At 41.0% G+C, this 27628-nt stretch overlaps 1 protein-coding gene across 1 annotated transcript in view; it reads left to right on the top strand.

Annotated features, from left to right (window-relative positions):
• slc24a3 (solute carrier family 24 member 3) overlaps positions 1-27628 on the top strand; it is a 68191-nt gene that overhangs the window by 28669 nt on the left and 11894 nt on the right. The window contains exons 3-4 of the mRNA XM_084375116.1: positions 26346-26422; positions 27439-27513. Of these exons, the coding sequence (XP_084231242.1) occupies positions 26346-26422; positions 27439-27513 (152 nt within the window). The remainder of the gene's footprint in view (positions 1-26345; positions 26423-27438; positions 27514-27628) is intronic.

Raw genomic sequence — 27628 nt, 5'->3', positions numbered from 1 at the left:
AACCTTTTCTTTAGTCCCACAATTGGCCAAAACCTTCGCTTTACCTAACATACATCAAAACCTGGTGCCGAGATTGCTGTGAAAGTTGCAGAACACATTCATGCTCTCCTGATGATTAACTCTTTCTATTTTGACTTATACGCCACCCTGAGGCCAAAAAATCAACCTCAGGGCATTCTTTAAGTCCACTGTAGCAACATAATACAATCTTCAAATACACAAAATGTGTTCAGTAATTAGGATTACCATCATACCCTCTAATGCCAAGTACCCCAGAAACTTTGCATGCTCGCAATCTAACTAGCACAGACTGGCAGGACATTCACGAATCACTTTTATGCTCACAAACCTTTTAATTATAGTGACCTCATGGCACAAACTGCAGACTAAACATTTTTGGACTCTTTCCTGGGAAAGTTCTAAGAATAGCTATACTATGCTGTTCCATTCAACTTTCATATTATTTAATTATTAGATCTGGTCTTCCATATTGCGAGATGTAATGAGCCAGTGTTGTAGCAGCCTTGAGGAGCAGCCAGCGGGGTTTAGACTTTAGACTTATTTTTCCCAGTCAGTACTGTCAGTGTTGAGTCCTGCTGCAGTTTTGCCTCGTCTCTCAAAGTCAAATGCTTTGTAAATTCCTTTTAAAAACACATGAACAACCGCTGCCTTGACTCGCAGAACAGCATGATAAACAGCATGTGTACTGCAGGTTTTTCTAACATGCAGCTAATTATCTGCTTAATGGGACCATTTTCCCTTTTTCCATTACTGCACACTGAGGCAGAGTGAACCTGAAAGACGGAGTCTATCTAGAGAAAGCTCTGGCAGAATGAAGGCAGCTAAAAATTGTTGAAACTGGGTTTCTGAAAACATTCAGAGCCACAGGGAGGGAACTTCATGAGGAATAATAGAAACAAGAGACAACAGGAAATACAGGGGTTTGTGCTGTTAGATCTTCCGACTTAAAAATGCTGGATGGAACATTTTTTTGGGGGGTGGGGGATTAATTTAAAATTTAGTACAAACATTCATGGTTCCCAGATGATGAATCCTAATGACTTTGGTGATCCCCCTGTCCTCTCTCAAATACTATACTAAGGTTCAAGCTTTTTTTGTTCAGAGTGAAATATCTTCACAACTAGTGGATCAATTGCCGCAAAATTAAGAACTCACTATCATGTTTCCAGATGAATAGTGCCACAGGAATGAGTCCTAAAACCCAGACATGTTAGCTTTTTCCACTCATCTAAAAGTCAATGGGTTTTTTTGAATGGTTTTTCAGTAGATGTCTGAAATAAGGCCTGTGGTCAACACTAACCTTCATGTTTTGTTCTACGGCATAAAACATATGAGTAACTGCCCAACATGCGGTGATCTGCTGACCTTTAACCTAGTGACACCATCACGTCAAAAACATCACCATGCTGAACACTTTGGTTCATGATTGCTTCAGTTGTACTTCATGTTAAGTGCTAATTAGAGTTAGCATACTAACATTTTAAACCAAGATAGTGACTATAGTAAACACAATGTCTGCTTACGTGTTGACATTTGTGTCCTAATATCACTCCCAGTTTACTATATAGTGCATTACATTTACTGACCGCCACTGGAGTGTAATTTCCAAGGCTTGTACACTACTTTATGCTAACAGTCCTGCAATACAATGCAATGACATGGATGTGAAATTAAAAGTCAGGACATGCTACAGCTGTTAGACTCACTCTAATTTTTGCATCACCACTAAGGGTTAAACATCTCATTTTACTGATCACTATAGAATTAACTACTGAGTGTCTGTTGCTCTGAAGGGAGTAGTAAATGGATGAATGAGGGAGAGATTTGGGCCACAGCTGTTGTGAGCATGTTAGCATTCTGAAAACATCAAGGGGTCACTAAGATGAGTAGGAATTGCACTACTTGGAAACCAATTCCAAATAGTTTCTTCGTAAAACATGAATATCTATTGTATATCAGCTTGCATATTCATATCAAGTCTTTAGCTAGTGTGATATCCTGCTCTGGATCAGAGTATGGGATAGACGGTCACTAAATACCATCCTTTAAACTCAAAGACATATTAAAGCTGTATTGTCTTTGAGTGGTTAACCTTAGACAGTATATATATATATATATATATATATATATATACATTCATTTAGCAACATCAGCTCACAACAGCTCCATTCTTTATGAAAGACACCTCTGCAGATTTATTTAGATATCATAACCCATGAAGCAGGCTAGCTGTTGCTGTTGTGTGGCCTGTGGTGTTTAGCAGGGTAGGAGAACAAACAGGTTGTGAAAGGCAGGCAGGTCATGTAGCCCAATGTATGTGACGCCCTGGGGTTCCAGCCACGAACACAGACTGTGGGCGAAGGCAGGAGAGAGCATGATGCCAGCTCGTGTGCGGATGTGGGGACAATTACATGTGTAAGTGTACCTCTGTGTGTGTGTGTGTGTGTGTGTGTGTGTGTGATTATATGAGTATGTTTACCAAGCCATCCCCTCCTTGCCCGTGGCCCATCTGTCACTCCAAGAAAGCTCACTAGGCATGTCAGAGACTGCGGGCCAGCTGCGAGGGTGTGTGTGCATGTATGTGTATGTATTGGGGGGTGGGGGAGGGAGGGAGGAAGGGTGATCTCTGTCACTTCAGATTGCATCATTTCCTGTTAAGAAATCCCACCAGCACGAAATAATCCATAGTCTGAGACAGGAAAAGGAGATGCACATTATCAAGAATCAAAAAAATTGGGCTATTTTGTGTTACAATCAAAACAGTTGATTTCTCCAAGTTAACCCTTAGAGAAAGGTTTGGTAAGTCATTCTACAAACATTTTTTGTTATATTTCTAAAGGACAAAACTCTTATACGCGTATACTGAACACTTCCACAAGGCTGTGCAGACACATTGCTGAAGCTATTAGCGAGCTAATTGCGCAAGAACGGCAGAGAAAGGGCAGCCAAAATATCCCCAAGCTATGTTGCCGTTGTTTACATTGATCATGATAATGTTAGATATTTCTTACATGTGAGTGAGACATGAAGTAGTTGGATACAGTTAGCGATGACAACCATGTGCAGCTCTCACTGTAGGCAACGCAGCCCCTGAGCTTGTCATTCAGCAATCAACCCAGTTAGCACACAGCCACCGCAGTTAGCAGTAACTGCAAGGCCTTGTTGGACTGTGTTACGATCGTGACGGCTATTTTGCTTTTGCATGTCAAATGGTCTGAATTGAGAGAATGTAGCTGGCTCAGGTCTCATTAGAAGACGAAGATATTTATTCATCCCCTTGAGGAAGTTTTCACTATTATTGTAATACACATACACGTGTTAATGTATAGACAAGTGTCAGTGAGGGGACTGCGCTGTAAACAGCAGCTGTAGTTTTCAAAGCACTTGAAATGAATTCCAACAGTGAGCAGAGTTCACTGTGGAGAAAGTATCAAAACATTAATAGACACCTCTCGAGCCTCTCCTGCAGCGTAATCCACGTCGCCATCTGTGTGAACGCTCAGATGGTTAACAGTTAGCTGTGGGACAAACCGAACTTACAGAGAAGTGAACTATTATTTCACCAAAATGCACTGCCTCTGGTGTAGCTCGGGAGCTTTAAGGGAGGCAATAGTGCAACATGGCAACGATGTATTCAGCCACCACATTAGTGTCACTATAAAGAAAACACCTGCTGGGATGTCGAAGCAATGATGCTAAGAACCGCTCTCTTCCCAGACACTGTCTTTCAGTGGTGTGATATAGTTGTAACAGTTGTAGCAGATTGTTACTTCATCCTTTTTGAGTAGACTGTCATGAATGTGTGTGTATGTGTGTGTGCGCGCATGCTTGAATCTGACACTTACTGCTGTGTCTCCTCTGCGTGCAGTGGGAAGTCAGGCCACATTCTGCATAATGGTGCAATATTATGCATAGTCTGTCACTGCACTTACTTTTTGTCTGCATGGGAACATGTACACACAAACCCAACCCCAGACACATATGGAGATGAAGGCTTAAATGTCATATTACTCAGCAGCGTAATATCAAGGCCGGCTACACATGAGGTGTCGGATTTCATCAGCGTCTGGGAGGTTTTTCGTGTGTTTTACTGCAGTCTGCTTGCTTATTTATAACGTGGATTATCATTTTAGCAGAACCTGCTTTGCAAGCTTTGCTTTCTGCTTCACCTTTTGCTGAGCCAGGCCATGCAGGACAAAGAGGTGTGAAAGTGTCAGGGAAACGTTAAGTGACCGTTTATGTGTGGCTGTGAATTTGTGTGCGTGTGTGTGTGTGTGTGTGTGTGTGTGTGTGTGTGTGTTTGTGTGTGTGTTAGTCTGCTTACCTTCATGCTTACCTTCTAATGCCGTTGGGCCATGAGGCTCTTCAACCTTCTGGGGCAGTTTTGAGAGACAGTCGTGTCAGCACAGTCCTTTTCCATGGCGGTGAAATAACAGCAGAGGCAAGAAACAATTTAAAGGCTGCCATTGATATTTGAGGACACACAGAAAGTCATCATCATCATCATCATCATCATCAACATCATCATTATCTTTATTTAAACAGGGAAGGCCATGGGAGAAAGCTCTCTATTGCAATTACATCCTGATAACAACGCTAATAAAAAACCAACACATATTTAAAACTGTTAAACAAAATTACAATACATATGAAGCAATACAGGTTAATTAAAATGAAACGCCCCCATTCATAATGCTCACTATCTATTAAAAGAGGTTTAGCAGTGTTTCCCATTAATGAACTAGACTGTGACAGCCTGCCACACTCTAATACGTCCCACCACAGTTTCATAAAGGACCAAAATAGTTCTCACTTCACATAATAGCATTAATGAGCTCCCTTTTGTTGTTTTGTAACGTTGCTTCAACATAGCTTCTTTAACTCACAAGTGTATAGTATTATATGTAGTATGGTTATCCTTTAGGACCAAATAGTCCTGAGAGCTAGTGCCGTGTGATCTGTATTTATAGCTAAGAAGACATGAAAGATACTTTGGTGGATTGCCAAGAAGTTCTTTGTAGATAAACAGAATGCAGTGCCGTTATCTTCTGACTGTTACAGACTGTTACCCAAAATTAAGTCATACAGTATAAAAAGCACTTAATGATGAGATGATTGGGAAATGCTGCAAGAATACAGACGCCAGGTCTGGATTCGATTATCTCTTTGAATGTATGTGATTTAGTAAAACAGCCCTCGGCACTGGAATAACATTCTACGGTACATTTTGCTTTAAAAAATTCATTCAAAGTGTAGTTGAATGCAATAAATACACATTTATGAAATAATCTTTTGCTTCTGTAATTTTTATATGGTTACTTTGTTGAAATTGTATTAAATTTAGTTGATTGGTGCATATAATGACTTGTTTTTACACTCAAACATAACATGACGTGGGATTTTCTTGAATTGAACTTGTTGAATGTCGGTTTCTTCAGCACATTGAAATAAAAGGAAATTCTAACTAGAAATGCAGAGCATAACTGGTTCTGTCATTCATTTTCTTCCTTTACATTCCCTGCCATTGATCAGATGGAGAAGCTAAATCCAGCAGAGTGGTAAATGCAGGTGAGACAGCCAGAAACTAAACTGTTGAAGTAACTCGGTCAGCAGATTTCGGGCGAATACATTGAGGAATCCATTCAAACTTTGATGATTCTGTATACAGTATGTAAGGGATAATTATTCATTATAGATACAAGCTCTCATGCATTGAATTAGAACAGGCAGTTTCTGGGACTGCTTAGTTTTTCCATAGGTGTTTATCAGGAATTCATTCACACCTAGCACCCAATCAGAATCAAGTGTTCACCCAGACCATGGTTTAAAGAGATGTAAATAACCAGGTTTCTTATCTACCTTTACTTTATTGTATTAACCATCAGTACATATTGTATCACATACTGATCTGATAATGATTATACCAAACCAGAACTAAATGTTACCTTAATATTAGCAACAGTGTGATGAGACAGTTTGACTGATGAATGACAGCAGTGATTAATGTCCACATGATCACAATGATGTTGAACTCAACTGGGGATTTGGTTGGGAATTGTGTTTTGGCAAAGCCAATAAATCACCCTACATAAACACACCAGCTCCACTCACGAAATCCACATATACACAAACACATCCCAGCGGTGTGATGTTGTTTTACTTTCAAGGAAATACTATGTTAATTGTCTGTACCTGTGTTTTAGCCAGACGTCTTGCTGCGTGAAAAAGATAAATGTGTTAGTATGGAGCCCTGCGGGACGTTCGTTATTCTTCTCTTGAATTGAATTTACCCCCTGGGTCCATCCTGAACATCACATGTGCACATGCAAAAACGATTCTTGTCAGTGTATAATACTCTGAGGAAATTACTGAGGAGCACAACGTCCCCTGTGACTTAGACCTGTTATTAGAGGCCGTAGAAGCAGTTGCGTGAAGGATGAACCTTTGACCTTTTTGGCAATTAATTGCACTGTTTTCACTGCAGGTCTTTCATTGACAAAAAAGGCAGACATCTTGAAAACACAATATTAGCACCTGTCTTTATTTACAGTCAGACATACAGTTTCCAAGCACATGCATCAAACGCGAGTCCTTAATTCCTGCTATATCTATTTAAGACAATGGACTGTTGAGGATGAGTTCAGGAGTCTCCCGGCCTGGGAAAGAAGCTGCTCTGTAGTCTTGTGATATGACAGTGGATACTAATGTATCTTGCCAGATGGCAGCAGGGTGAACAGACTGTGGCTGGGGTGGGTGTTGCCTTTTAATATCCTGTGGGCTCTGTGTAGACATCTCACTTCAGCGATGTCGCTGATGTTCTGTATATGGGTACCAATAATGTTCTGGGCGGTTTTAATCACCCGCTGTAGAGCCTTCCTGTCCTGTCTCGTGAACAAACCATGTCAGTTTGTGATGTTCCCATGCTTTCTATTGCTCCTCTGTAAAAGCTGACCAGAATCTTGCTCAGGAATTTAGCCTTCCTAAATTTCCATAGGAAGTAGAGCCTTTTCTGTGCTTTTTTTTAACCAGGGTGGTGATGTGTGTGATGACAGACATAGGTTCACAGTGGTAGAAATTCCAAGGAACCTTTAACTGTTCACCTGCTCCACCTCGGCTCCACTGATGTAGAAAGGGGCGTCTTTGCTGCCTTTTTTCTAAAATCAACAATCAGCTGTTCGGTTTTGCTGATGTTGAGCAGTAGATTGTTCTCTGTGCACCACTCTGCAAGATTGTTGATTTCCTCCCACTATGATCTCTGATTGTTCTTTATCATCGTTCACAATCGAGTTCTCTTGATGTCTGGCAGTGCAGTCATGGGTGTGCAGTGTAAACAGGAGGGGGCTGAGCACACAGCCCTGGGGTGCTCCGGGGTTGAGCACTAACATAGAGGAGGTGTGACTGCCAGTCCAAACTCTCTGGGGTCACTCCAGTTGCAGAGTGTTGTACTCAAGCCCAGAGTGTTAAGTTTTCCAATCAGCTTCATGGGTGAGATTGTGTTGAATGCTGAGCTGAAGTCAACAAACAGCATCCTCATATACCTGTTCTTATTCCTCTGTCGATCTGTTCTGAAAGCATACTAGTGAGGGTCCAGGCTGGCAGGGATGTTGTCTTTGATGTGCTGAAGAAGCAGTCTCTTGAAGCACTTCATCAGGATGGGGGTGACAGCCACAGGGCGATTGACTTTCAATGTGACACATACCATATGCAGGAAGTTATATATTTTATTGACAATGGCTTCATAACTTAACATAGTAGAAAAACAGGCAAAGTAGAAGCGTTTAAAAAAAAAAAAAAGAGTATATGAAAACAGTATTTGTGTGAATAAGAGAAACTAACAGCAGTAGACTGGTAAGTATAACATAATCTTCCCCTAGCCACTCTGCCTTTATTAGTGACTGGCCTTAAATTGTTTATGCATGTCTCAACCAGGGATAATATTTGAAGCTTGAACATTATTTGGATACCATTTTTTATTTGATAATTTACAGTATGGACTCTGCAAAATTCTCTGCAAATCATCGCCCAACCTCAAATAATGAGGCGGTCCAATTAGCCAGAATAAGTCAAAACGGGGACACACACCACTGTAATTATACCAAATTATTTACAGCTAACGTTACATGTTGTAGTCTCTAAGACAGAGCGGAATTCCCCTTTAACAACAGGAATGTATTAGAGGCATACCAGATGCTGTCACAGCCCCCACAGATCTGCAGCCAGCACAAACAAACTCTCAGGAGCGAGTAGTTACACGGCACCCACACTATAACCTAGCTAAAGTCACTACAACTGCATGTGCGTACGTGTGTGTGTGTGTAATGGAGGTACACTCTTTAGGACCATTCTGCACTCAGGCAAATCAGCAATTTTTTAGCTGGTGGGAATAGACCCTACTCCCCCTGCTGTCATGGCAACCAGTGAACTGTGTGACCTACCAGTGGACTTTGTGTGCATGTGTGTGTTAATACATTGGTGTGTGTTTTACAAAAATGAAGAAGTTGCCAGAACAGGACACACACCATGTCCAATGCATATTTCAATACTGCAGTGTTCCACATCTCTCTCCCTGTGCATGTCAGCTTCATACCTGGACACACCTGCCTCTCTCTCTCGCTCTCTCTCTCTCTCTGTCTCTCTCTCTCTGCGTCTCTCTCTCACTGCAGCATGGTTGATAGCCAGTAACAGTGCACCGTGCCAGCTGTTGGCATACCAGAGGCTTTGCAGCAGAGCTTGGCCCTCTCTGGTGCCTCGACGTGCCGCTCTGCATTCCTCAGCTCCACGGGGGATGTTTACATTTCAAAACTCTCCTGGTGGAAACTAAAGAGCCGGAGTTGACAGACCCGAGTCAGGGGGTTCAGGAAGAGAGAGACAGGGACATGGACACTGGAATACAGAGCAGAAATTTTGTCATGGAGCTCTCACTGCCTCCTGCAGGCAAATCTCTGTGTACAGTATGCTGTATCTATGTCAATGAGGAAACGTTTTTTGGTTTGACTCTGTATCCAACTCCATTCTAATGATTGCAAAAGGAGTACAGGAAAGATATTTTCAAGACAATATCACACAATGTTCTCTTTTGCATTTAGGTTTCATAATTCCAATCAATTCATATTTGTCGGAAATCAGTCACAAGCCAAGCGGGTGGTTCTGTGGTGATTTGAGGCTTGGGAACATTGTTGTCGGACATTTTATTTACCGATTTTTCACCCTGCTTCATCCTTGTGTAAATGTAAAAAATATTGACACACAAGACAAATGTAAACATCCATTTGTGCCTTAAAAGCATTTGGAAGAAACTTCTGCTTATGCTGTGTTAGCGATTGGCTAATTAGCTACAGATAAAAACATGAATGCAAAAGGAAAAAGGTCCTCTCTACAGCCAGTGTTAAGTTTGTCCGTTCTGCACTTCTGTAGAAACATGGCGGTGCTACATGGCGGGCTCTGTGGAATAGGACCTACTCCTGTAGATATAAAGGACTCATTTTAGTAACAAAAACACAATGATTCTTAGTTCCAGGTGATTATACACCAATGAAAACATTACTATGAATATAATGTTCCATTTAAGCCCCTAAATCTCTCTTAAGTCGTAGACACTTGAATGTGATTAGATGATCAATGTGGTTTGGAGCTGTGTTTGGAGATGACTGTCACAGTGGCTTCAGCTGAGGCTTCCTGTTGGCAGAGAAGACAGACCTAACATATCTGTATAGGCACATATTAACATGTATTTTTGCTATTCAAAATACATCACAGTTGCATGGTTTTGCCTCATTTGGATTCAGAAAGCAAACCTTTAAACACAACGTCATTTGATTTTGTCTTGTTTTCTCTGCCACATGAACAATATCAAATCCTAATAACTCCTAATTCTCTCCACTCCTCTCCAACTTGGTTTATTTTTGGTGTCTACGCTCAAATGTTTTTCATACTCTAATCAGTCGGCTGCAAGCTCATTTCTAACATAACGCTGTTGCAACGTGTAGATATCACCAATTAGAGCCCAGAAAATGAGGATATCATGATATACCCCTGCAGCTACACACAACCTGCATATCTATACTTGCTACATACGATGACTATCTTGCAATTCATTATCCTTACTCTAACCCTCACAACCTGCAGACACAATGCTTGTTTTTGCTGAAAAATATGCAGATTGCATCGATTTAAACTGACTTTCACCTCGATCTTGTGTTCCCACACATCAGAAGTTCACTGCAACAACAGAACTACGTATGTACTGCAGGGTTCTCACGTAGTGACGACAGTTTAAAATATACATCAGCGAACTGAGAGTGAACCTGCCTGAGTGCAGTGAGATGATACACCACGCTCAGTCATACAGAGTGATGTCATGACTTGCAGCTGAGTGGATGTAAAGCAGGATCACGTTAGGCCAGAGAATAAAAGGAACATTAAAGTAACATGCGGTGTGTGTGTGATGGGATTAATATCAGGCCCATCTGTTTGCGTAGACATGGATGTCAGATATATGATGGGGCTAAAGTGTGGAGCGTGTGTCCACAGTGAACAGCACATGTGGATGAACAATGCATGTTGTCATCCAGTGTTGGTGCATGTGCAGGGCAGGCTGGAGCTTTATGGAGCTCTACAGATGATAATGGTGGTACAGTCCGTGTCAGGAGGGCACATGCTAAAGAGACGGCATATGTAATCTCCCTATTGGTCAGAGGGAGGATTGTGCTGCTTATTTCATGATATTTACTCATGTGGAAAGAATGGAGAGAGAGGCACAGGATTACACAACATACAGCAGAGATGATTGAAACAAGCTCCATGATCATAACTGATGTGCCAAGTACTTGGGGATGATTTAATCTAATTTACAAGGCTGAATCTAAAATTAAATGTTAGTCGCTATGTTAAGAATTTGAATAATTCCTGGTTTAGCGTTCCTCAGCGTTACTATTATAAAAATCACTCTGGCAGACTACATTTCATGTCACTACCCCCATTTTTTCCAAACAATATTTATGCCATCAGAATAATTTGAAATATATGGAGGCACATTGCATTCACCAAAGAAGTATCTTCTAATTATGGCCTAGATAATTACACAGACAGATAATTGTGGGATTTTCTTCTCTTTAAGGTGCAATTACAAGATGCAGAAGTGATAATTATGAACAGTGTTCTCTTAATTTACTTTCATTTATTAATTTATTTACTTTATTCTTTGGGTAGATGCTTAGGATGATGCTATAATCACACAGATGCAGTTGCCTTGTTTCGAAGCGCTGAATCACAGCCTGTACCCTGTTTGACCTTCAAATCGCTCTGATGATGGCTTGTATTGACCAATCACAGCTTAGCAAGCAAGAGTAGGAACGGAGATGCTATCATCTCACGAAGCTAGCTACAGTCGTGGTCAAAAGTTTCACGTACACTTGTAAAGAACATGTACATCATGGCAGTCTTGTCAAAAATATACATACAACAACTCTCATTTGTTTCATCTGACAGAGTTAAAGACAGAGATCTTCAGCGCTATTATGACAAGTGAAAAACATTTTTGGATCAATATGAGACTGATGGGCTGCAGGAGTCTCGTTAATTAATGGAAAACATTGTACAAAATACATTTTGGCTGAGACATTAACTAACTTTAATAACAATGTGTGACAATGGGACTTGGGTAATCAAGAACAAGCAAGTGTTGAAAATAGCATGATTATATTGACGAATTTATTAAATTAAAGCACTGGAACCGGGGGCGCCCAGGGTTTGAGTCTGACGTGTGACCCTTTGTGCATGTCATCCCCTCCCTCTGTAATCTAATTTCCTGTCATTTCTCTAAGCTTTCCTATCTGATAAGGCCATAAAAGACAATGAGACTGTAAATTATGCTTAGTTGGCATGCACACACACACACACAGATAATTGCTTTATACATTCAACAAAGCAGCAAGAAGAGATGAGAAAACAGTGACTGTGAGATGAATTAGTTCATAATTACTGTAAAACCCTTTTATGTGTGCATTGACGAGGAGATGGTGCGGAAGTAGTGAAGGAAGGCAAGAGAAAGATTAATAACAGGAAAAATGGGAAACAAAGAGATAAGAACAGACTGGGTAAAACGATTGAACAGTCCAGGTTGAGCTTCCATCTGCTCTGTTCCTTTATAAACTGTTTCTGTGAGTGTCTGCAGCCTCTGGTCACAATTAGCACCAGAGGTGGCTCAGCGAGGAGTGGGGGGTCGGGGGTGCACTGGGTTCATGTTGGCCCACCCTTGAGCTACAGTAGCGGGGCAACAAACCTCAGTACTCAAGGTTCCCAGATCATGCATCTTAATGATTTTGGTGATTTGACCTTTCATCTAGTCCTATCATCAGGTCAGTTTCAAGCTGAACATTCCCATCAGCCTCAGCTATACGTTGTCTTAGTGCTAATTAGCAAATGTGGATGTGTTAACACGTTAGATGATGACCAGGGTAAACGTGTTTGCTAACAGTTAAGAGTTAAGTTGGTGTTGTATAATGATAAATGAATTAACCTTGAGCATGTGAGCATACTGACATGCATGAATTTAACTTTTCAGCATATTGATACACTGCCTAAACATAAAGAAACAAACCCATAAGTAACTTGTTTTAACTTGACTTGAGTTCTTTTGACCTGCAAGCCACTAAATCAGTGTTGACTATGACATGATATGTGGGCAGCAAAAATCCTTTTGACATGAATGGACCTGCTCTTTTATTTCCACTCCTCTCTGGACGGAGAAGACAGTTATGAAAGCCATAGTGACAACATAACACAAGGACATATATTTGACACATACCATACACACTCCATCATCCGCAGGTGAGACACTGAAGAAATATTATATTGATTTCTATCCTGTATCGTATGAGTCCCAGGTCAGAGCGGGTCATAATCTGATTTCTTGCTGCCCACGTTTGCTGCCTCACTGATTAAATGTCAGTATTACCATGTAACCTTTAGCTGGGAAGTAGTGCGCACACACACATACACACAAGTTTTCAGTGTGTGGCTCCCTGCATCTGCAACAAAAAGTAGCTCTTGCTGTCATTCATCTTCCTCAAATGGATATATATAGGCTATACACAGATAGATCCATTCCCTTCATCCTCCTCCATCATTCTTTCTATGTTTTTTCTCTTCTCTCTCCCATGTTCATACATAAATTACCTGTTGAGCCAGAGGTGACCCTGTGCAGTGTGAATATAACCGAGTTAACAGTTATTTAACTTTAACTGATATGGTTTCACTGAAGGACACTAGGAAAAGATGTGAAGAGGGACTGTAGACCAAAGGCAAGTTGGAGACAGTCATGGTTGGCGTTTTGCTCATTTTATTATGACTTGGGTTTAAATGACAAATTTTCATAGTTATCTTCATTGTTTCTCTAGTCATCACCAAGAATGTGGTAAAATCCCCCCAAAAAAGAAAAGTTTAATGAAGTAAGAAGCTGAACAATAAAATCATTATTATTATCTCTCCATTAAAAACTGGCATTCAGTCAGAGGCTAAACAAGCAACAAAACAAAAAATCCTATTAAAAACTTTTGTATCTTTGAAATGTAAAACGAAAATACAGAAATAAAAAACGTTTGTTGAAATAAATTCCATAGTAATAAATAAATAAATGAAGTAAAATGGAAAGTTAAGTGGAAAAGTAGATAAGTAGGGCAATTAATACAAAGTTAAACAAACACAGAAGCAAATAGAAATAGAAAAATCAATGTATGTTATATTTTATTAATTAATTCATTGGCATATTCATTGGGATTCATGTATTTATTTTTCAATTTTGGCAGTTTCAGCCCTTCATACAAACATTCACACCACTATTCGTAGATAAAAGGTGGAGGCTGGGGTGGTGGCAGCAAGCTTTCCTGTGTGTGGCAGCTTTGTTGTTTTGAACAGGAGTCGTTATGAGTGAGGAGGGAGCCTTTTTTAAATGGTCACCTTTTGGTGAGAATAGCTGTGATTGGTGTGAGACTGATTGGTAACGATGATTCGATCAGCAGGCTGTCAGCTGATTGCAGCTGGGGCGTATGACTTCCGTGTCCTGCATGAACTAACGCTAAGCTTCATATTCTGCTGGGCACATCTCTGCTACCTGGTGTGTGTGTGACGCTGTTTCCACGCGACTTCATATCCCACTAGGAGCGCTTCACTTCCTGTGGGGGGCCTCGGTCCGCTTCCACCAAAAATAGTCTCGCAACGTATTCTCTGCGTAGCAGAGCGGAGAGCCTCTACTGCCTACTGAAAGACCTTGGACTTATCTTATGCCAACACTAAGGTTCTCCTCTCCTCCTCCAGGCCTCACCTCTCCTACCTCGCCCTCTCTCCCCTCTCTCCTTTTCTCCTCCACTCCTCTCCTCCTGACCTCCCCCTCCCTTGCTTTCCTGTACTCCCCACCTGCTCCCTCTCACATTCCCTCCCTCGACCACCACCTCCCCTCCCTTCTCCCTTCCTCTCATAACATGAGGAAAACAGAGAAGCTGGTGGTGGTCTTCTGACTTTGCCCACACCCCTGTTGCAATAAATGGGGGAGGGGTTGGGTATGGTTGACGCTCACAAGTTCCTAGGGGTGCAACTGAACAACAAACTGGACTGGTCGGACAACATTGAGGCCGTCTACAGGACAGGACAGAGCAGGTGCAGGTCCTTCAATGTGTTCACAAGGCTGCTACAGATGTTCTACTAGTCAGTGGTGGCCAGTGTGAACTGGCCACCACTGACTTCGCACTGAACTTCGCTGTGGTCTGCTGGAGAGGTGGTATCAGCAGCTGTGGCACAAACCAACTGAATAAGCTGATTAGGAAGGCCAGCTCTGTGGCGGGGATGGAACTGGACAGTGTGGAGGAAGTGACCGAGAGGAGGATGAGCGCAAAGCTGAAAGCTATCATGGACAATCCCTCTCATCCTCTCTGTGTCAAACTGAGGCAGCTCAGAAGCACGTTCAGCCACAGACTCATTCCGCCACGTGCCTCAAAGCGCTTGGCGGGCTCCCTCAAACCATCAGCCATCAGACTGCACAACACCTCAGCTCCCAGTACCTCCTACAGTCTCACACATTGTATGTTTATCTGAGGATCTTTTGCACATTTCACAAGCATATGTACACAGATCCATGACCAATGTGTATATAGCCATATATTCTGTTATACTTTGTCTATTTATTTGAGTATATATATATTTTTATACTATTTATTTTTCTCTTAGTCAACTCCTACATCGCGCTGCTACTTTTTGTATTGTATTGTTGGCCACTGTTCCCTTTTGCATCTTATCTTATCTTAAATCTTTTATGTTTTGGGCCATTCAGCAATTTAATCTTACAATCCAGCTGTGGTTTAGAGTATTACCCAAGTTACACTTCAGATCATCAGTGAGAAACACAGTTCACAGTTTCACCAAAATCAGTGAGTATGGTTATAAAGTTGTGTTTTTGAAATCATTGCTTCGGCTACAGCTTTGTTGTTTTCAGAAGTGATGATAGGGGGGTTCAAGGTGATTTCCTTTACTTTCATCACATTGAATGAGTGGAACTGAGATAACTCCATCAAAGAGAAGCCAAAGTTGGTAAACTGTAGCACTTTTCACACAGAGGTTCCGCATTATTGCAGCAACCTAGGCTCGCCTTTACGCCACCTTTGTTTGTTCACACTGAACCAAGCAGCGCCGGCATAAAGCTGCTCCAGTGTGTGTGTTGTTGGTTTTTTTTATTATTATGTGTTTCCTTGCCTTGAAAGGGCAATGTGAATGGAGCTTGTATCCATGGGCTGCAGCAAAGAGCAGGGCAGTACTGAGGTTAGTTTCCCTGCTACTGTAGCTCAAGGGTGGGCTAGTGTGAACTCAGTACCCCCCCTCACTGAGCCACCTTTGGTGCTAATTGTGGCCAGAGGCTGCAGACACTCACAGGAACAGTTTATAGAGGAACAGAGCGGAGGGGCAGCTCAACCTGGACTGTTGTTTCTCCTGATTTCTTCTCCTCCTTCTGTCTTCCCATTTTATTTTCCTTGCTTGGCTTTGTTTTTCCATTTACTATTTACTTTTTTAAAAGTTATTTCAAAGGAAAGAGCCATTTTAAAGACATGTTTATTTGTATTTATTCAACACTGATGTTAGCGGGCGGTTTACAGGAAAATGTTGTAAATAGAGTTGACTTATCTTCGTGCTTCCCCCTTGTTTTCTCTCAATTCTACACTTTGTTTCCCCACTGACGAATGTCCGACGTGTTAGGTAATACCACCCACTTACTTGTAAGCACTTGTGGCAGAAAATAAATGCAACCACATGCTGCAGTGTGTGTGTGTGTGTGTGTGTGTGTGTGTGTGTGTGTGTGTGTAGTTGCACACTTTCTTATGAACTAAACTGTTAAACACCAGCAGGCGTAAGGCCACAGGGTCGAGCATTTTAAACTTACATCATATTTCTCCCTCATACCTGCTGCTGTGTGCGAAGCATGTCAGTTCAAATAATAAATACATGAGCTGAACTGTTTGCATTAAACAGTGAACCTACTGTAAATGAGACTTTGTCAGGGTCTGAGCCTAAGTGCTGTGCTTACCTCCCAATGCATTAAACTATCATCTTTAGGATGAGGACAGCTGCCGCAAGACTGGCATACTGTGCATGTGGGAGAGGGTGGGAGGCTTACAAATCCTGTCCGGTATACTGTATCAGTAGGAGGTAAAACATGGATTATGCTTGTGAGACTCTTAAAACCAAACTGTTGCTCCACTTGAATGTGATTCTGCTAACCAGTGCCCGATCAGAGTAGGCTACACACTGGCCAGACAGACCGTTCTAGTTTCTGTAGTCCTGTTATTCATTCCGTCCTGCAGGCACAATGGATCTGTGGTCCTGGTTGTGTTGCTGAGTTGTGTAGCCAGGCCTCTGTGGCTGATTTCTGTTAGCATAATGTGCACATGTGGGTATAGCATCTGCCATCCAGTCATTTTTAGTCATTTCACTATGTGTACTTTCATCACTGCAGGTGCAGCCCTGCTGGAAGCTTGCTGCTAGCTGCCAAAGCCATGAGCATAGCCTAACTTATGGATTTATTTTCTTTGAACTTATTGGAATTATTTTTTGTTTGGTTTTGTTTTCAAAAACTAACCTAAACCAGCCTGAACTAGTTTTTGCACAGCGTCTTCAGACTCTCGTAAAAGTTCAAAAGTCAGCATGAGAGTCTTGCGAGATGCGGCACAGGAACGTTAGCATAGCGCTGTCTGATTGTTCATCATAGGTGTGATATTATACACTGATCATTACTAGGAAGCAGAGAATACAGACAGTCAGGAACATCCAGCTCAGTGAGATCCAGACAACATGATAGTTGTTCCTCAGATCCAGGATGTGTGTGTTTTTTATACACTGAGGTATAAGCAGATTAAGATAAAGATATACGTACATAATAGTAAGAAAAAAGATTCCCTGGTCTTTTCTGGTCTTATGAAATATTTTAAGTTAAGCAATGCGCTTTTACTATTACTTTAAATAGATTTCTCCACCTGCATCTTTCTTTATGCTAGACTAGACTAACTGTGTTCCACTAAATGGTGAAAAACATCAGTGTTTCCCAAAAGTGCACGATGACATCCTCGAATGTCTGTTTTTGTCCGCAATCTAAAGATATTACAGACAGTTCATGTCATAGGAAACCAGAAAATATAGATTTTTAACAAGCTGAAATCAGAGATTTTTTTTACTTTTGTGTCTTTAAAATGTTTTCAGAAATTTGTCTTTAAAAATTGGTCAAACCGAAACCAGAAACCAGTGACACACAAACTACGTCCTCAAACCTGGCAAACTCACTATTAAACTCAAAAATACAAAATAGCATTTTAGAGATGGTTTTTACATGACAGCAGGGCTGTAGTGGTCATTGTCTGTGTGCAACAGCAATCTCCCTCTAAACATTACGTGTGTATGAGTGTGAGTAACCCTCGATAACAACAGATGCTAAGCATGTTTTGTCATAGATGGAGGAAAAGCCATCTGTCATCTGCATAAAGCAGCGTCTTTTCCGCTGCTCTTTAAACACTGCAGCCTCCTCAGATCCCTTTAATGATGTGTAGGATTTGGTGGATTCTCGCTCTTTCTCTGTGTCTGTCTCTATTGGAGCTGCAGAGCTCTTATGTAATGCTTGTGGTGTTACGTAAGTGTTAGGGGTGGCAGCAGCGTGGGGTGGGGTGGGGGGTCGACTGTTGTTTCTCTGCCCCTGGAGTGACGAGCCGTCCGTCTCCGCTCGGGTCAATCCACATTGATCTCACACAGCTTGGGGATTTGATAGCTGACCGTGTGTGTGTGTGTGTGTGTGTGTGTGTGTGTGTGTGTGTGTGTGTGGCTAAAGCTTTGCTTCACATTTGTATCATTCTCAGAAATAACCAAAACTGCAGTGGCAATTCATCAAACATTCTTAGGGTCCAAGCACCAAACGGGAATTATTAAAACTGCAAGCAGTGATCAATGGGCCCTTACACCCCCACTCTTATAAGTACTTCCTGTTTCATGGCGAAACATTTCTTGCCACTGCATCAGCGTCCAGTGAGAACTCAAAATCTTCACTATATACCGTCATCAAGGCCTTAAGGATTTTCTCGAAAAATTTAAGTTGGATTTAGTCAACCTGTTAGCAGCCATACATAGTGGTATAAATATTAATGTGTCACCGTTCGGTGCTCAGGCCCTAGTTATTCATAAACTTTGCACAAAATTCAAAAATGTTGCAAATTTGTATTTTATGGGTTTTGGCCATGGGTGGGGCAAAATGGCTTGCTAGCACCCCCTAAAATGCTGCCCCCGGGACAAAAATGTACAAAATTCAGTATACGTCTGTTGCACTTCAACCTACAAAAAAGTCTTTTGGTGCCATGACCTTAACCCAACAAGAAGACATCCAATTTGAATTTAACACTCATTTTTGGCATTTTGCACGTGTTGTACTTGTAGCTTTAACGCAATCTATATACAATTTTGTCAGGGCAATCCTAACAACTTTGAGATTAAAAGTAATTAAAAGCCTGAATTTACATGTATTCATAATTTTTTCTTTGGCTGTATGTGAGCGGATTCTAACATGACATGAAAAATGTCAAAAAAGACCGTCTCCGTCTCTCTCGGTTGTCTAAACAAGCCTGCGGACAACTTGTTAAACTTGTTTAATGCTGCTCGACTGTGGATTTCATTGCAAGTATAGTTCAAATGTCTAACAATGTATTTTATTCATTGATATGTCTAGTATAAAACCGTTTTCAGAATCAGGGCATATCCAAAAACGCAAGCTAAGAGATAAGTCTTCGGGTGTCTCTTGAAGGAATTCACAAAAGTTGCATGCTGAACATTTATGGACAGGCTTTCTAGACTTGTGGTCCATGACAGAAGAAAAGGCTGCCTCTCTGCACTTCTGTGTCTAAACTGTACATGTACAATTTAAATCTGTAATATTGGGATGATTAGTAGGAACGATCATTTTTGCAGCATCATTTTTATTTTCACTGAAAAAAAACTGTTAAAGTCATGATGATGTGACAGATGTTACATCTTGAGAACAACACATGTAGGGATATCTCTGCAGCACTGATGTACTTCATGATAAGCCTGTTTTTTCCCCATGTTGAGATTTAAATAATATTTTGATGTATGGAGGGTGACAGGAAAACATTTTGAAAACTCCAAACTGAAGGAAGACATATTTCTTCAGTCATTTTTGAAATATGGAAGCTACAGTTTAATGCTTTTGAGTAGATCCAAATATTTTTCTGGGCCTCTCCAAATGGTCAGCTGCCAACAGTCTGTCCATCCCTTTTTATGTCCTGCTCTGTTCATCCTATACTCTAGAAAGCCTTTCAGAGAGGCTGCAGGCTGCACTTAACTCAGCAAAATACTAGCTCACACAGATTAGACATTTCCAGAACCAACTTGAACACAGCCGCTTCTGTAATCCATATAGATTTTTTTCATTTTCTAAATCCGTAGATTATGCAATGCTTTTGTCTCACTCACTGTTCGACATCCATTTTTTCACAGAATATTTAACAAGATTAGCGCAGTATGAGAGGGTGACGTCAGTGCAGTGCTGATGTTAGGCTGGTCTAATCACCAGCTACCATATGGGTCTGTTTAATCCTAAATCGTGATGGATGCTCATATATGACTGATGCATTTTGACATGGACAGAAAGAGGCATTTTGAGTACTTAGCAGAGGCTTTTATCCAGAGTGGCAGAGGGCAATAGAAACATAAATCCTGTATGTACATACTGTATGTACACATGACATGCAACCAAAACCACAACATGGTCAACAGTCGAAGAAGGAAGTTTGTGTCACGTGTTGAGGTGGAATTAACACCTGAACTGAAATACTTTCTTTAAAATAAAGTTTTCCTTCTTGTGTTTTTACTTATTTATGTTTTGGCCTGAGAGCACCAGCAGACCCATAACACTAGGGCCGCAACACAGTATATTACCTGCAGTAGATGATGTCAGCTCTCACCCTGTGTGGAGAAGCAGCATGTAGCACCGACAGCATTGTACTGCTCTACAGGACCGACAGCAGAACGTATTTTAACCACCTAAAAGAAGAAACACCTAAAAAAAAATACATCCGTTCAAGTGTTCGCTATATTTTGGTGCTTTACATTGACATCAGACAGCCACAGCTGTTCATGTGCGTAGCAATACGGACATTTTACGGTTGAGGGAATGTAGTCCCAAAGAAAAGGACTGTCTGACGACAATGTAAAGCACCAAAAATGTTCTAAAGATAGCGTACTCTGTATGATCTATATTTATTTAGGTGTTACCTGCTGCTGTCGGTCCCGTTTAGCAGTACAACGCTCTGCTTCCCCGTCGGTGCTACATGCTGCTTCTATATTCATATAATTAATGGTGCTGTTAGCTTGTTGCTAGCCCACCCCGCTAACACAGCTAAAAGTAATTTTATGTAATTGATTAAATTAATTAAAATATTATCTTTCTTAATTAATTAAAGCCATAAACAAGATGCTGATTATCTGACACACGTCAGAGGACAATTTATAGACCAGTTCCTAATATGTTTACTAATATACTGGATGTGAAACATTCTGCAATATAATGTACATTTCTATTAAGAATATAAACTGGTAATAAAGATGTATTTTTTGTAATTATTAAAAGTGCAACCCGGCTATAACTGATACAACTGACTCCTCGGCAGTTAGTGAGATAATCGGCTGAACTGGAAAATCAATTTAAAAACCCTGAAAGTAGCCTGCTGTTTCAACTGAACCTGTTCAAAACCACAGCAAAATGACACAGTAGCAGCAGAAAATAATACTCTGCTCTGTGTTGTAAAGTATATTGAAGTGGAATATCACAGTTTCCTGGCAGAAGTGTCTTTCTGTTGGAAAAACAGCCCACATGTTTCTATATGACAACTCTAGGTTCAATTTCAAAATACCTTTCTGAATTTCTGGTATGGAGAGAGGCAGATAAGATGGATTTAATCCTTTTGGAAACATAAACTTGGCTCGTCTAGCGGAACTACACACTCGCGCGCGTGTGTGTGTTTGAATGATAACGTGTTTGAGTAATATTATGTCGTACATGTTGCCCGTCATCTGCTCAGGAAGTATCTGTATCAGTGCCAGGTCGAGGTGAAAGGAAAGAGAATGGACAGCTTTGTCGTGATGGCCTGTCACACATACATATGCACACACACACACACACACACACACACACTAACACATCTCTAGTAGAAATAGAGTTGGCCTGTGTCCATTATCCATGCCTGCATTGGCCAGTTTCAGTGAGGCTCTAATCTGTGAATTGAACAGACAAAGACTCCTCATAGACGCTCCAACAGAAGCAGTCATGCCAATAGAGCCGGACTGTTGTTATTTTGGGGCTGTGGAATTGGCTAAAGAGGTGTCTCATCAGTATGCATAGAGGCCTGTGTGTGTGTGCGTATGTGTGTGTGTGTGTGTGTGTGTGTGTGTGTGTGTGTGTCCACGCAATGTGACCACGCAATGTGATTGTGTGTGCAAGGGATTTAATTGTGACAATGTATATGAATATGCATACAATATGACAATATGTGTCAGATGTGACACGATGCAGAGACTGAACTTAATTGTTTTCTTCTCTGCATGTTCTGTGTGTGTGTGTGTGTGTGTGTGTGTGTGTGTGTGCGTTGCACTACTCTTGGTACAGGCTGTCCTGGCTGTGAAGGTTCAGTGGGAAACACGCTCTACTGAAACAAACTAAAGCAGTTTTTACATAAGCACACAGAGGTGATAAACACTTCTTACTAACGACTCCATGTTTCGCATGTGAGGTGTTCATTGTAACCAGATTTAGTGGAAGCAGAATTTGAAGCAGCAAATGTGAGAATGGTGGACTTACTTAAAGTTTTGAGAATAACATTTGTTCATTAAAATGCCTTAAAATGACTAGACCTATGTATTTTATTGACTTATGTACTGATATTATCCCGAATGCTGCCAACAATGTCCAAAATGATTTAAGGTTACAGTGTGTTTTGATTGGTCCGGTGCCAGCAGAGAGTGAGGAAGGAACCTGTGAATGAGAATAAACATGGTTGATTGTTTGCCAATAAAGACAACAACTCCCATGATCACACACTACTTACTTCTTCTGACCCCTAGTGACAGAAATCAAATAGTGTGTTTTTAATGGTTTGTGGCACAAAATGCTATCAATTGAGGTTACCTTTGTATCCCATCCTGATGAGAATGTCACTTTAAAGTATTTCATTGTAAGAAAATGTATCAGTTTGTACTTTGCCAGAGTGGAACAGTGCATTCTCCAGACATCATATTCATTGCTGGTGGTTCCCTTGATCGCAGCTTAAGAATATGTGTATTTGTTCATTCTCCATTATCCTTTTTAGGAAGGAATTAGTGTTGGGCGATTATTTCACAGTATTTTTTAAATTTATTTATATCATGGAATTGCAAAAATAGTAAGAGAACATATCCTAAGAAAGTAAAAAAAAAAAAAATTAAACAAATGATATGTGTTTATTGGCTTCAAATAGGAATAAAAATGAAGTATAGGCCTCATTTGAAGCTGATTAGATAACCAATTTCTCTTGACTGTACCTTAATATTAAATATCCTGGTGTGCTACAATAGACATAAGGCACAAGTTCAACAGGTTCGGCTGCAAAATAAATGCACAGCTTTGAAGGTAGACCTCTGTAACGATACGTCCTTGAGCTTGAGTTTTGAAGCAAAGCCTGCTTTTTAACATTGCTGGCCCTCGCTCAAACATTTAGGAGTTTTCCAGTTGTTGTGGGGACATCTCCATTACAAATGAAGTGAATCCACTGGGTCTACTTCCTCAGTAGATGAAGACGTTTGTGTTTGTTCTAGCAAACAACACTGGAGAAATTGGGGTGTTTTGTTTACCTTCCACATGTTTCTACCGAAGTCAGCATTAGTGAGGAGAACAGCAGTCAATGGTGTTATCACATCCACAACAGAGCATATATTACCAGGTCCTAGACACAGAAGCAATTTTGAGTGTTTTGCCAGGTGTTTACATGTCTGTCTGTCCGTGAACAGATTATTTCAAGACAATAGTGTCACAACCGTGTGAGATACGGTCACGTGACTTCACAGGTGCCCCACTTCTCAACCCTGGCCCACATTCGTCTTGATGAGGTCATGAAACTTCACAGGTACTCATGAGTCGGGATATCCCATTGTTGATGATTCTATCACAAGATGGTTTCCAGATTTTGATATGCTCAAACATTTATCATGGAAATGGAAGTATTGCAAAATCCTTGTCTATAGCAGAACCTGACACTGGTGACGGTGATGAAACCGGCATACTGCCCACCCTTAAATATAATATCTATAGTTTGAGTTTTAGGCTGACCATTTATATTAAGCGGTATGAAACCGCGGACAGCTCAAGAGAAAAACAGTTAGGAATTCATCCGGGATTGGAAATATCAGTGGATTTCTCATTTTCGTAATTGAATTTTGTGAGTGAATAAAGGGTACAGTAAAGGTTTGTAGCTCTCGCCTTCCTTCTGTCCTCAAACTTGAACTCCCCATCATGCCAGATTCTTAAATATGTCTCTTTTTTTGTCTTTCCCTCATGTCGCCCTCATCTCCTCTCTCTCCCACTCTCTGTGCTGCTGTCAGTTCCTATGAGCATACAGCCCCGTGTTGTGTTTGGGCCACACAGGGTAGGCTGATGCTGAAGCCGCCTGACTCACAAGCTCTCGGCTGTTGAGAGACAGAATGTCACTGCACATTGGGTTGTCTTCACGTTACACAAGCGCACGCAGCAAATAAACATACACAGGAAAGTACACACACGCATACGCACAGCACACAAATAGTACACACAGAGAGAAAACCGAGTCAATCCCAAGTACACACATACACACACGTACACACACACACACACACACACAGTCAGACTGGACTGAGGCTATTTTTAGCCTGGCCACTTGAGACTCGTATACAACGGGAAATGCACATGATGGCTGTGAATGAGTGTATGGCATATTTTGGCATGTTGTGATTGGCCGCAGCAATGATTGATTCATGCTGACACCTCTGTTAGGTTAAAGATGGAGGCACAGAGCAGAGTCAGACTGATCCCACTGACGGGCTGCTTCACTCTGAGCATGTGTGGATCACTGGGTTCAGACTCTGGACGCTTCTTCTTTTGTTTCAGGTTTTCGTTTTGGCGGACGCTAGCATCGTCATGATGTGTGAATTTCTAGCTTTGATACAATACCTTGAAAAATATATATTTATTCAATCCCATATTGAATACCAAGGGAAAAGCTGACACAAAAATGAAGTACCTTTCCTTAGCTCTGGTCTATAACATTGCTTGTACAGTTCTTTGATGTCGGTTTCATGTCTCTGGGCCCTAGAACTGGTCAAAAACGGAGCGAAAGAGATGAGTGACGAGAACACAGCGCTTGGAGTGAGTAAGAGGAGGCAGGGTTATGTGGACACTGCAGTGGTGTGTGTTTCAACTCGCTGTCAGACAGAAGAGAGGGTGAGAAAGTGTAGCTGATACAGGTGTATTGAAACTGCAGTAATGAGAGCTGAACACACTCACTGACTTTTAGAAACGCCTTTCTCTCAGGTTTCCTGCACAGACATGAGTTGAGTATTGACTTGACGGGTTTTTGACGGGTGCTTGTTACAGGTTGGCTTCAGTTGCAACACTTCACTGCAGAACTGCAAGGCGGGCCCGGCTTGTTTTAAAGAAAGTAAATGGAATAATGAAGAAGGAGGATTATCTCCAAATTCTTAGGGGAAAACCTTAAGATCATCAGCCAGAAGATTGGGTCTTGGGTGCTGTTGGGTGTCCCAACAGGACAATGACCCCAATCAGTAAGAATTGAGGTTTTGGAATGGCTTTCCCAAAGTCCTGACTTGAACCTCATCAAGAACATGTGGACTGTGCTGAAGAAACAAGTCTGTGCCAGGAAGCCAACAAATTTAGATGAACTTCACCGATTCTTTTAAGACAAGTGGTTAAAAATTCAGCCGGAGGACTGTCAGAAGCTTGTGGACGGCTATCAAAAGCACCTAATTGAGGTGAAAATTGCCAAAGGACATTTAACCAAATATTAGAATTACTGTGTATATGTTTGACCCAGCAGATTTGGTCACATTTTCAGAAGACCTATAATAAATTCATTGTTGAAGTTTGTGTTCGACTCATTCCATCGCAGAAAAGTGGGAGTTGTAGAAATCGCTGGAGCTCAGACTGCCATGATGTACATGGTCTTGACAAGTGTGTGTAAACATTTGACCACGACTGTAAGTTTCAATACATCTGCACTGAGATCAGAGAAAAATGTGGGGGTGCTGTTGGTCACCATAACAAAATCTTGTTATGCAGACCAGAGTTTGATATTTCCTTTGTTCATAATGGCAGACTGACAGGTCCTGATTCCTGCCTGTGAGCTCTGGTATCATTGTACACAAAACAGACGCAATCAATCAAGAATCAAATGTATTTTTCAGTCTCCTTACTGGATTTAAGATGGTTTTATTTGAATTCATTGTAGTGCCAATACTTTTCATTGATACTTCTGCACTTTCTATGTATACTAAATTCAGTTGTCCATTTGACTTTTATCTGTGCTTGTCACATTGAGTTTATATATTTGTTTATTTTTCTGTGTTTGTTTGGTTGAGTCCCTCAGGATATTTCCTTCTGTCACCGCAGTAAATGTTTCACATTTATTCCCCTTACACTAGTGTGTGTGTGTGTGTGTGTGTGTGTGTGTGTGTGTGTGTGTGTGTGTGTGTGTGTGTTTTCTCTACAGCAATTCATGAGTTCCCGAGAGATTACTTCACCAACCAGGAGCGAATGGATGGAGCTGTGGGCCTGCACGTCCTCTGTGTGAGTGTCACCTACAGCACTGTACACACACACTCAGTGAAAGTTGCCAGTGTGTTTCCATGAATGAAACACAACAGGACAGGAGCTGCATTGGGTTGATGTTGACTAAGTAGTGATGCAAAAAACTGTAAAGTAGAACAAGTGGAAATAATTAATGAGTGAGAGGAGTGCTTCTTTTGAAGAAAGGAAATTTACAGCAGCATACTGGCGAACATAACATGAAACATTATTAAATTGTTTACATTTCATCAAGACAAGTTGGCATGAAGAACATTTTGAGTTTAACAGCAAACAGCATGAACAGCACATTAACCCTGGCACAGATCAGAAATAATAAATATATAGTTATATATAAAACCTGGACCTGTCTCTAGTATAACCTACTGATGGCTTGTGAGAATAATGGGAGAAATCTGAGTTTCACTATAATCCTATACTAACACACACTCGCAGACCACACTGTGTAGCCACTCACTGATCTGGCTGCCAGTGTGGTGTAATGCAGATGCTGAGCTGAGGATGTGATCTGAGATTTAGACGCCAAAACTGCTCCACATGTCACACAGAGGTTACATCGTTCCTTAAAACATAACATTCGTGCTTATTGAAGCCTTTGACTTTGTCACCTCCTCTTTTCTCTCCTTGTATATTTGTCTGTTCACCTATTAATTCTGTATTAACATCAGCATATAGAGTATACAGTAACCAAAAACCATTATCAGAAGCAGAATCATATCCAGCTGCCAGCCTCACAATGTTCATGATAAGCCTAAAGCAAAGGGGTATTTGCCATTAAAGGCCAGACAATATGTAGATATTCCAGGTATTCCTCACCCCCCCCCTTTATTTCTATGCTTTGTAAGTTTATTGAGACCAATTCTCGGTTTTATATTCCCCCGAAGAAACAATCTAAAAAGCTTTTTAATTTCTTGGGTTCTTTCACAACCAGAAAAGGTTATAATATTGGTGTATTATTGTCTTATTATCTGCCTGTTTTTTTGTGTTTGGCCCTGCAGGCAGTCTACATGTTCTACGCCCTGGCATTGGTCTGCGATGACTATTTTGTCCCCTCACTGGAGAAGTTATGTGAGGTAAGAAAACACTGCAGGTTATTACTGCACTCCTACTGAGCCAACACAACAACTCTCCATGTAATGCTTTGTTGATGTCTTTCTGTTAAAAACACAGTTTTCTTACTCTCTCTTA

Source organism: Pagrus pagrus (genome assembly GCF_965226575.1).
Source record: "Pagrus pagrus genome assembly, chromosome: 15".
Classification (NCBI taxonomy): Eukaryota; Metazoa; Chordata; class Actinopteri; order Spariformes; family Sparidae; genus Pagrus; species Pagrus pagrus.
This window is presented reverse-complemented; position numbering and strand designations above follow the sequence as displayed.